The 10,978-nt window shown below is 49.5% G+C and overlaps 1 protein-coding gene across 2 annotated transcripts; it reads right to left on the reverse strand.

Moving 5' to 3' along the window:
- Positions 1-1,909: 1,909 nt before the first annotated feature.
- Positions 1,910-10,978, reverse strand: Dnpep (aspartyl aminopeptidase). Of its 2 annotated transcripts, none has more exons than XM_028760600.1 (15): positions 10,689-10,978; positions 10,057-10,150; positions 9,889-9,977; positions 9,676-9,789; positions 9,322-9,447; positions 9,000-9,130; positions 8,709-8,784; positions 8,489-8,596; positions 7,721-7,798; positions 6,787-6,870; positions 5,692-5,852; positions 5,300-5,339; positions 5,092-5,193; positions 2,633-2,800; positions 1,910-2,055 (listed from the first exon to the last, which is right to left on the reverse strand). In XM_028760600.1, the coding sequence occupies exons 1-15, from the start codon at positions 10,692-10,694 to the stop codon at positions 2,005-2,007; spliced, it is 1,428 nt and encodes a 475-aa protein (XP_028616433.1). In that variant the 5' UTR covers positions 10,695-10,978; the 3' UTR covers positions 1,910-2,004. The 2 variants fall into 2 exon arrangements, with proteins under 2 accessions (XP_028616433.1, XP_028616434.1); XM_028760601.1 differs by lacking the exon at positions 10,689-10,978 and adding an exon at positions 10,258-10,381.

Here is a 10,978-nt window from a genome sequence, read left to right on the forward strand (position 1 = left end):
CTGTCTCTGTTTCGTGTCCTGTTGGAATGTGATCTCCCACAGTGATGAACTCTCCATCTGAACAGTAAGTCCCACAAACTCTTCCTTCTATAAATGACTTATCTTAGTCATAGACTTTATCATGGCATAAAAGGAACTGATATGGTACCCATAACAGCACTACTGACTCAGCCATAGACAGCAGCCTACTTTTTGCTGCCAGGGTGACTTCTGGTAAAAAGCCACTAGTGGCAAAGTCAGTGATCTTTTCCTGAGTTGATCACACAGAAGAAAATGCACCTACCTCCCCATTGTAAAACTACCTTCCAACTGTGGGGCCCTTTAGTAGCTGTCAACTATGTCACAGTCTATGATTTATACCAACCTCAGAATTTCAAAAACCTCTGATTGCTTGAAGAGGTCACCAGTTATGGTACCAAAGTCATCCACAATTGGCCAAGGCTAGGGCTCTCATGTAGTCCTCCATTTTAACTTCAGCCATGTGGGTCAGCTAGTTTTGAAAACATTCAGTTTGGCAAACTTTTTATTTATTTAGTCTACCTACTCCTTTTTGATTTGTAATTGTGTGTGTATCATATTTGCACTCCTGTGTGTATGGGTGTGTGCACCTACGGAATGTGGGGCGAGGAGGTCAGGTGGCATTCGCTATCTCGCCACCTTACTTCCTTGAGACACAGTCTCTCACTGAAACTATAACTAAGCTGTGGGCTAGCATGCCCCACTGACCCCCATCTTTACCTCCTGAGCACTGGGGTTACAGCACACAGGTTTTACCTGGGAGCTGAGATCTGAACTCAGGTCTTCAGGCTTTTGTAGTAAGTGCTATCCACTGAAACACAGCTTTATGCTCTGGCTTTGTAATTTCCCTTTACATAGCAGATTGTGAAATAGTCTGCTTATCCTGGCTTTGTTTATTGAGACATGTTCTATGTAGCCCAGGACAGCCTCAAACTGGATCTTCTGGTCCCAACCTCCACAGTGAGTATGGGCACACAGGCATGCACCACCATGTGCTTTCATTCTACTGGGGTGTCTTTCCCCATCACTCCTTCTTGAACTTCTAAATTTTTATCTGCATTTTTAATATAAAAAGACTTAAATACATACATACGAAACTTGAAATAATATAATCAATACCCACAGTCTTTCCAGATTCAATACTTTTTGAACCAGTTGGTAAAAAAAAAAAAAAAAAAATCTGTTTATACAGCACACAGAAACACATGCATGGTTTTACTAAACCATCTTTTTTTTTTTTTTTTTTTAAGATTTTTATGTGCATCAATGTTTTGCCTGTATGTATGTTTGTGCATGACATGGGTGTACATGCAGTGTCTATGGAGGCAAGAAGAGGGGCACTGGATCCCCTGCAACTGGAGTTAGAAGATTGTAAGCCACCATGTAGGTACTGGGAACTGAACTTGGATCTTCTGAAAGAGCAGCCAGTATTTTTAACCACTGAGCCATTTCTCTGGCCCCATAGCCTTACCTCTCAAAAGTCTGGGAGATGGAAATCACAGTGAATGGCAGTGCTTTAAGAAGTGTGAAGCTGGGGCTGGAGGAACAGCTCAGTGCTTATTCATTTGTTATTCTTGTAGAGGACCTGGGTTCATTTCCCAACATTCACATGGTGACTCATAACTACAGTTCCAAAGGGACCAATGTCTTCTGATCTCTATGGGCACCAGACACATATATACATACAAGTGGGCAAAACACACACATAAAATAGATCTAATAAAATAACAAGTGTCATGAAGTCCCTTGTAAACAGGAGCTTCTGGTTCAGGTAAGATGTGAGGAGGGACAACCTTTTATGTGCACCTGACCTTCACCTCTGGTCTGGTTCTAGAGGTTCAGGCCAGGCTGAGGCCTCCACCCTGAAGCTTCAGAAAAAGCACAAGAGAGCTGGAGTGAAAATCTACTTTAATAATCCAGCATCAGCTAAATTGAGATCCTTCCCTCTCAACCGAAGAGGTGGAAGACAAGTCTTGGCAAGAGGCCTCAGTCCACAAAGAGGTTACGGCTTACAGAAGGGAACAGCTCAAAGAAGCCCTAAAATAAGAGGCAGAGAGAACTGGGAATTAGTGAGTGAGCAGACAGCAGTGCCCCACCACTCACCTCCAGGTCTATTAACAGAAGCACCGAGGCTTCTATGCTTGATGCACTAGCCTGCCTTCTCATCCCTTGGGCCCTTTCCAAACAACCACTTTCCTCTGAAGCCTTGAAAATGAGGAATGGTATGACCTGTGTTAAAAGTGTGGCATTATTGGGAGAGAGTGGGGCCTGAAGAGAAGTCAGGTCATCTGGGATGAAGCATACCTTTGATGGACACTTGAACCCATTTTCTCCCTCCTCCTCCTCCTCCCCACAACACCCTCTCTTCCCTGTCGATTTTCAAGGCAGCAGCTCCTCTAACACGTGCTCTTGCCATGGTATTCTGCTTTATCATAGGCCTTAAATCAACAACAGCCAGCTAGCCATGGACTAAAGCCCCTGAAACGCTGACTTTTATGAACTGCTTGGAAACTGACACAGGGACTGATTTTCTACACTGTAGTTGCACAGCAATCAGCCCCCAGCACTAAGACTAGCCACTTACTGGTGGGGCAGAGGGCCAGGTGGGAGTTACCTTGAAAAGTGTGAGGGTCTGAAGAACTCCAGTGGTACAGGCTGTCTCCCGGATCGAGTGCATGGCCAGCTGGGGGCTGCCTAAGTCCAACACCCGGAGCCCCAGTCGAGAAGCCAAGATAGGCCCAATGGTGGTACCACATGGGGAGTCATTCCTGACCATGAGGTCCTGGTGAGAGAAAGAGAGGTCAAAAGCTAAACACTAGATATGCGAAGATCAAGGAGGAAGCTACCCTAGAGCCACAGGGCTGGAAGATCATCTAGTTCTATGTCTTCGACATTTTTGTTACCCTCAAACCCAACATGAAACCCCAAAACACAAAAGGAAAAAACTTAGTAGTTCTAGTGTTCAAAAAATTACTGTTGGGCTAGGGGTCTAGTTGACTAGGTTGAGTGCTTGCCAAGTATGCATAAAGCCCTGGGCTGGACCCTCAGCAATGCATATGCATACATTGGGCATGGTAGTGCACATTTGTAATCGCAGGACTTTGGAGTTGGAGGAGTCAGGAGTTTAAGGTTATATTCTGCTTCATAGTGAGTTTGAAGCTACATGGGTTACGTAAGAACCTATCAAAAAAAAAAAAACAAAGAAATCAAAATATGATGCTAGATTTAAGATCTTTAAGTGTAAAACAGAAATATAAAAGTCAAATTTTAGTCACGTGAAAATTACAGTATTAACTCATTGTACTGGTAGGTTTGTGTGTCAATCATCACAGCTACAGTCATCAGAGAGGAAGGAGCCTCAGTTGAAGAGATGCTTCCATGAGATCCAGCTGTAAGGTACTTTCTCAATTAGTGATCAATGGGGGAGAGGGCTCAGCCCACTGTGGGTGGTGCCATCCCTGGCCTGGTAGTCCAGAGTTCTATAAGAAAGCAAGGTGAGCAAGCCAAGTGAAGCAGGCCAGTAAGCAGCACCCTTCCATGGTCTCTGCATCAGCTCCTGCCTTCAGGTTCCAGTCCTGCTTGAGTTCCTGTCCTGCCTCCCTTCTGTGATGAACTTTGATCAAGTGTAAGTTGAACGAACACTTTCCTGCTCAACTTGCTTTTCAGTCATGGTGTTTCGTTGCAGCAATAGAAACGCTGACAAAGACAAATTGATATCAGTGTAGTCGAGTATTGCTGTGACAGCCCTGACCATGTTTTGGGGAGAACTGTGGAAAGACTTTGGAACTTTGAGCTAGAAGAACCACTGAGTGTTAAGACCTCAGTGGGATGTTCTGTAGGAGCTTGGAAGATAAGAATGTTCAGAGCAGTGCAGAAGATAGAGGCTTGGCTTGTGAAATTTCAGAGGGAAGAGTAGACTCTATCAGAGTTGTCTGCGATTTTAAGATTATGTGGCTCTGGTTTGCTGGGACTGAAAGTGAAACTTTTACATTACTAGGACAACAGATGCTGGTTAGCTGGAGCTAAGAAGTTTGCAGTGATTAAGAAGAGACCAGTACTGAGGTGAAATCTTCTGGGAAGTGTGTTCTGAGAGCACAGAGATGCTATGTTTCAGAGGCAGCCAAGGTTGTACTTCTGTACTTTGCACTGCAGCTGGACTTGATAATGTGTAAGAGTCACCCAGGTGGTACTGGTTTTGAAGGCATGACAGAGTCATGGAAAGCAGCTGAGGCTTGACACTGAGAGGCTAGGAGAGGCCACTGGAGAAGGTGCAGCCTGGCACCAGGAAGAGAGCCTCAGAAGTAAACTGGTCTAGGTGAGTCTCTTCTCTTGTCTCTCCTGCTACTAGATTAACTCATTCCTGTTCCCTCTGGGGCTCTTTCTGTTTATTCCCTCTGGTTGAGATGTTCTCCCTCTGGACCTTTCCCATAGTATTGCTTTCTCAGCGGCTGCCTCTCTCTTCCTCCCAGAGATCTCTCTGTGAGTGGAATGATCAGACATTACATGGGACAAGATGGAGACACTGATGCAGAGACAGCCCTAGTCTAGTCCTGCCTCTCCAAGAACTTGGGTGTTGTCCATCACTGGACTGCCCTGGGCCCAATCCCTGATGTGGAGTACATGTGTACACATGCAGGGCATGTGATAACAGTGATGGGTGTGATTTCAGGCCAGAGGGAAAATGAACACTTGGGATTCTAGGCTCTCCAGTCCTGAATATTCCTTCTGGGTTGAGGTACAAGTTAAAAAAGACATGGGGGATGTGGGGTATTAGAAGGAAAAAGAGCAGGACTAACCTACCAGGTGGTAGGAGTAATTCATACAGAAATCAGCAGGGCAGGGCTCATTATCACCCTCACTTTACAGAAGGGCACACTAAAACTCAGCTTAGCAAACTAAGCCGAAGTCACCACAAAGCCAGCACTGAACCTAGCTCTACACCCCAAATCCCTGATCTTCTCATTCACTGGGACTCCCTCCACTACAGTCTCTCTCTTATGCCCCCCACTCACTGAGGGGCACATCAGTTTATGTTCCCTCCGCGAAGCCTTCCCAGAAAACATGCACATTCACCTGCAGGGGCACCCCAACTTGGCCAGCCACCTCTCGAATCATGGACTCGGACACTGCATTAGAGGCGTAGCGCTGCTTGCTGTTCACCTTGATCACTGGACCCTGGGAAAAGTCAAGGGGAAACAGAACAGAGATGATGTGAGGCCTGTGTGAACCACGTAGGCCAGAGTCAGCCAGGCCGCCACATCTTTGAGCAACAGCATCCTACCTTATGGAACAAGGGCCGGTGGTTTTCTTCATGCTTGTCCCTGTGAGAGGTGATAAAGATCAGGACAGCACACTGTAGTGGGGGCTGTCAACAGTCACTCTTTCATGAGTCATGGCACTCTTTCCCACCTAGCCCGGCATGTCCTCGAGAGCATTAGAACAAATATTCCAGGTAGATTCTAGCCATGAAAGGAAGCAAGGTCACAGACAAAGTTTATTTAACATATACACCTGGCTTAGGCAACACAGGCTTTGATTAAGTCTGGCCTTGGAACAATCAAAAGGAAGACTCCTGAACCTCCCAGCAGATGGAGAAAGGTAGGGCCAAAAACTAGCCTGCAAGTGGGCTATGCCAAGTCTCTAGCATAAGTACTGCCTGGTATGAAGACTCACAAGTAGTTTGGGTGCACAGCATGGGCCATGTCTGCACTGATCATGAAAGACTTAGGTATGGCTTCCTCGAAGGCAGTCAGACGCTGAGGTGTGGCTGAGATGCGCCGTAGTATCAGCTCTGTCAGCAGAGACTGTGCTCCTTGTGCACTCTCTGACCCCACCTGGAGATGGCAGAGATTTGACTGTGGGAATTTGGACATGGGCCTGGACTGTAAGAGGAGCTCAGTGTTCAGAACGGCCATGATCTGCCTGAGTCACTTGGTAGAGATAGGTATCCTAAGAGACTTTCCTAAGCCCAGGTCATTTCTGAACAACTGACGGTAGACTAGGGTCAGACTAATTCCCAGTCATTTATGAGCTAGAAATAACATGTACTGATGGGGTTTCCACACTGGTCCCCCACATTTAAACCTAGAGCTAGGCAGGTGTTACAATACCCTAGATAATTTCCCTTGAATCATGTGACAGAGACTGTTAACTATCTATGATACCTTTCATAAAAAGACCCAAGCTAAAACTATACAACTAACTTCCCAGCTAGAGACAGCACTCCCAGTTTCCTTTGTAGCTGAATGTGGCCACACTAAGTAGTTCTGTAAATGTAGCAGTAATGAATTTCATTTCAGGACCATACTCTTGAAGACACAAGTATGTATTCTCTCTGCCCTCTCCTTTACTGCTGACTGGGTATAGACAAGATGGCCAGAGATGGAACAGCCAACTAGCATAAAAGACCAGAGGCCTATCCTAACTGCTGACCAGGGAGTTCCATGAAAGGGAACTATCTACCTGCCAAGCTCCACTAGAGCATCTCAAGATTACAGCTAAACAACACAGCTGAGAACCCACTATGTGTCAAGCAAGCCACAGACCTGAAAGGATGACCTGTGTAGTGTCCCCGTCCTGGGGTAGGAATGCAGCAAGGTACACAGAGAGTATGGGCTATGGAAGCTGTTACACAGATCTCTGCAGAGCCGGAAGGGAGCAAGTGCTATGGAAGCACTGGAGCTCTCCTTCCTCCCTCTCTGTGGCCTCTAGAATGCCCTGCTCACCGTGAGTAATGGCCACTAGATAGTTACTGAACCCTCCGCATACCTCTTCATTGTCGTAGAGTGTGATCATGCGCACATGTGGATCCCTGGCCAGGGAGGAAGGGGATGCACAGGAATCAATCAATGCCTAGATGGGGAAGGAGACAGGCTCATTATCCCTGACCGTTTGCTTCTTACAACTTTGTTTGCCAGTACCTGGGAAGGACATGCTGCCCTGCCAGGGAAGTGGGCTGGGTTTTCAGCAACCTTTCTCTTAGGACACTGCCTGGCAGAGGGTGGAGGAGAACCAGTCTAATGAAATAAGTAAATCCATTCTCTGGGAATTTGCTCTCATACACTCCCATGCAGAAGGCAGGAGGATAATGTTGAAGACAGACTGAAAGTCCTGGAGGCCAATGATTATGCAGGTCAGTCAAACTGATGGGCTTCCATTAACAGCTCTAGACATATCCATGAACCAGCTGGTTGGCTCAGAAGCAGACGCGGGTCCCAGCCCTACAGTCACTACCCAAAGCCTACTTCCATCACAAGACAGGCAGGGAAAGGCAACTTAAAAAGCAGAGGAGGGGTATAAGGTAGAAAGCTGAGAAATAGCCTGACTGAGGTAGAGAGAAAGTGAAGAACATGAGGGTGACTACAGATAGCCTACTGAGGTTCCAAGGACCACAAGAAGGCTGGTAGGGGGCAAAGAGGAACCTTAAGTCAGAGGCAGAATGAGAGAAACAGAAGAAAGTGAGAGAACTGTTTTTCATGGTGGCAAGGCCTTTGTTTTCTAAGGAAAAGCAGAAGACACCATGGCCCCCCGAACACGGTCAACTTTTCCACACCTCAGCTCCTGGTCCCAGACCAGCACAGTAATAGCATGTGGGCCCTTCTCAGCGCCAGCAAGGTGAAGGCCTGGCTAAGCAGTCATCTCTCACCTCTGGGGCTCTCACGTCAATTCTTAACTCCCCACCTCTGGTGCTCTGGCTTCTCACCTGCAGGGCACAGAAGCAGCTGTGCAGATTGTCCAGTCGAGGAGCAAAAATGAACTCTTCATAGGCTCCACCCAGGACCTAGAGAGACAGGATGAACACCTAAGTACCCAGGCCCCTCACCACTTCTCCCTGCTACCAAAGGCCAGAGCAACTCTTGACTGTTGGACCAGGAAACGATTCTGACTGATCAGCAGAGAATGAAGGCCAGGAAAGGGGGGCCCACAGCATCTGACTTCTCCCATAGGGGCAAGCCAAAAGAGGGTTAAGTGGTCACCAAAAAAAGAAAAGCAGCCAGTAGTGGTGGTGCACACCTTTAATTCCAGCACTTGGGTGGCAGAGGCAGGTGGATCTCTTGAGTTCGAGGCCAGCCTGATCTACCTAGCGAGTTCAGGATAGCCAGGGCTACACAGAGAAAACCCGTCTAGTAAAAACAACAATGCCAACTAAAAGGAAGAAAACGGCTAACAGAAACTTAGGATGGAGGATCCAAAGATTTAGCAGTTCCCTACTTAACACCTCAAAGACACTAGGGCTCTTGCCCTCAGAGGTTCAGAGCCGGCACAGGTCAAAGCACACAGGGGCCACCTCACACATCACACCCAGTCTCAGTAGAAGGGTCTTCAGGGGAGATGCTCTGCTTATCTGGGAACTACTGAAAGCAGAGGAAGAGCTACCTACTGGGAAGAACAAGGATGAGACTAACTGATAGGCTGTGGTTGGCAGGGACCCTGGAGGACCCCACCACAAGGTCCTACAGCCACTCCTTACTGCAGGCTGGGTGTCTGCCAGGCAGAGCTCCATCTCCATGATGTTGTCGGGACTCAGGCCCAGATGGGTACAGAGCAGGGACATGAGGACTGAGTGGTGCCGCTCATCCTAGAATGCAGGAGATGTTGGAAGTTGGATCTGCTCATCTCTTCACCCCCTTTCCAGGGGATTGGTGTGTTTCCACTCTGCCCACCCTCCCTGAGGCAGGGGAGCTTCTTACAGTGGCGCTGAGAGGCCCTGGTTCAGGAGACCCTTTCTCCAGCTCTTCCTGAACTGCTGTGGCAAGAATAGGGACTCTGTAGAGAAATGGGTTGAGAGAAGGGAGAGGAACAGCCATGAACATAGGCCTCTTCTTGTCCTCCAACTCCCAGTGCACTCCTCAAATGGACAACTGGTTTCCAAAAGTGGAACTTGATTATGGCCACTACAGGGTGGTCCTCTGGGTCCCAGTGGGACCCTCTGTTCCCAAGTGCCATATCCCACCCCCTCACAGCCCTTGATGGAGACTCACAGGTGCATCTCTGTGTTGGGCCCAAAGTTCTCATTGATATTCCGCTGCAGATGGATGGCCAGATGTGGGATGCGCAGGATGGGCCGCTCTATATGTACAAGCCTCTGCTCCAGCCGGCCTGAGGTAGGGCACTGTGGCCAACTGGCCAGGTCAGAACTGGGCACCTCCCAAATCCAGCTGACAAAATCCCTTACTAAACCCAGAATAACCATGTCCCCTCTTCCCCACGAGGACTCTTCACTGGTACACTGAAGAAATGTGACATTCAATCTTCAAGCTGCCGAAGTGAGAACCTCCCCAGTTCCTAGCCCCTCTATACCACCTTGACAATAACTCGTCCAGCCAAGGTCAGGTCCCGGTCAAACCATGTGCTCCAGATCCCACCGCCGTAGGTCTCAACACCAACCTGGTGGTAGCCCACCTGGCTTCGGCGAGATTTGCGTTTCACCTGAGCATACAAATGAGAAGAAAGGTCTGAAAGACAGCATCTGGAAGGGAGACCTGGGTAATAAGTCATACAGAGTAAATATCACATCAGTTGACAGCTCAAAGTGTATGTGGGGGACGGGGGAGCATGGGACCGTGGAGTAGGGCATTCCAAACTGTACCTCCTGGATCTCTTCATCCCAACTGCCCCTGCACCTCCCTTCAGTCCAGCCAAGTCCTAACTCCTTACCCGGAGACACGGACTGTCCGTGTGAGCTCCAATGAGGCTGAAGCCATTGCCAGGAACATACTGGCCCCCCACAGCAAAAGCAATGATGGAGGAGGAGTTTCTGGTTAAGAAATACTGGGGGGGAGAGAGTTGAAAGACAGGGGCGTGAGTTGCTTAATGACCCGGAACACAGGCCTTTGAAACAGGGTCTGCCCCCACACTATCCCTTAGTACCTTGTTTTCTGGTAAGATATCCCAGCCCTCTGTTTCCTTGAGTTCACGGAAACCAGCCTGGAGGAGGCGGCTCCGGCACTCGGCCACGACTGTAGGAAAAGGGCTCTCACAGCGATGGAAGTTGGTCAAGTCACTCCCACTCTAGTCTCCCTAACCCTGGTCACCTACCGTGGAAAGGAGAGGGGCTCCGGTTCACGAACTTGAGGAGCTCCCTGGCTGTGGCCTGAATGGCCTCTTTCCTAGCCCTGCCGTTCATGGCCACCTACAGGGTAGAGGGAGAGTTCAGGCTGCTGCCAGGTCTAGGATCACTCTTTTTCACCCGAGCCCCGAGGATCCAACCCCCTAGAAATGAGAGCTCCAAGGCTCAACCTCTGCTTCCAGGGCTTCACTGGTGACAGATGTGGATTCCTAGCTCGATCGCTCTCGGCTCAAAGGTTCAGTCTCAGGGCAGGGGGACCACCCAGTTTTATCCCTGGAGCTACAGGATCTGAAAGGCCCGCCCCCTAATCACGCCCCGCCCAACCAGGAAATCCCGCCTCGAAGAGGAGCTCAAATCTGAAAAGGCCACTAGCCGGCGCGCCAGCGTGTCCGGCATCAAGCACCACTAAACCTGTCCTCCCTCCCAGTCAGTCACTGGACAGCCCTTCCGGCTCCGGGAAGGTCAGGCCACCGCGGAGGATTTCAGTTTTACTTTGAAACCAGAGTATGCCCGTCTCAGCGCCGCGTTAAGCTTAGCTCCGAAAGGGCGCGCGGCTTGCTATCGAGCCGAAGTTGAGGAGGGACCGGCGGCAGCTACCCACCTGCATGGCCCCACGGCACTCCCGCGGGAGTCGGCCCGCCCCTGATTCTCCGCTCCTCCCTCCCGGGTCAGGCCTCGCCTTCGCCGAGCTATGGGCTCCGCCTCTCGTCAGGCCGCGCCGGGTCTCCGCCTCTACCAGGCCTCGCCCCGCCCCCGCCGCTCCGCGAGCTCCGCCCTTGTCAGGCCTCGGTCGGGTTCCGCCCCCACTTCTCGCTCAGTTCCCGTCAGGCCTCGTTCCAAACACGCGGAACGCTCTGTGCCAGTCAGGCCGCGTCCCGCCCTAGCTACTCC

This window comes from Grammomys surdaster, unplaced genomic scaffold, assembly GCF_004785775.1.
Source record: "Grammomys surdaster isolate TR1022 unplaced genomic scaffold, NIH_TR_1.0 126546, whole genome shotgun sequence".
Taxonomy (NCBI): domain Eukaryota; kingdom Metazoa; phylum Chordata; class Mammalia; order Rodentia; family Muridae; genus Grammomys; species Grammomys surdaster.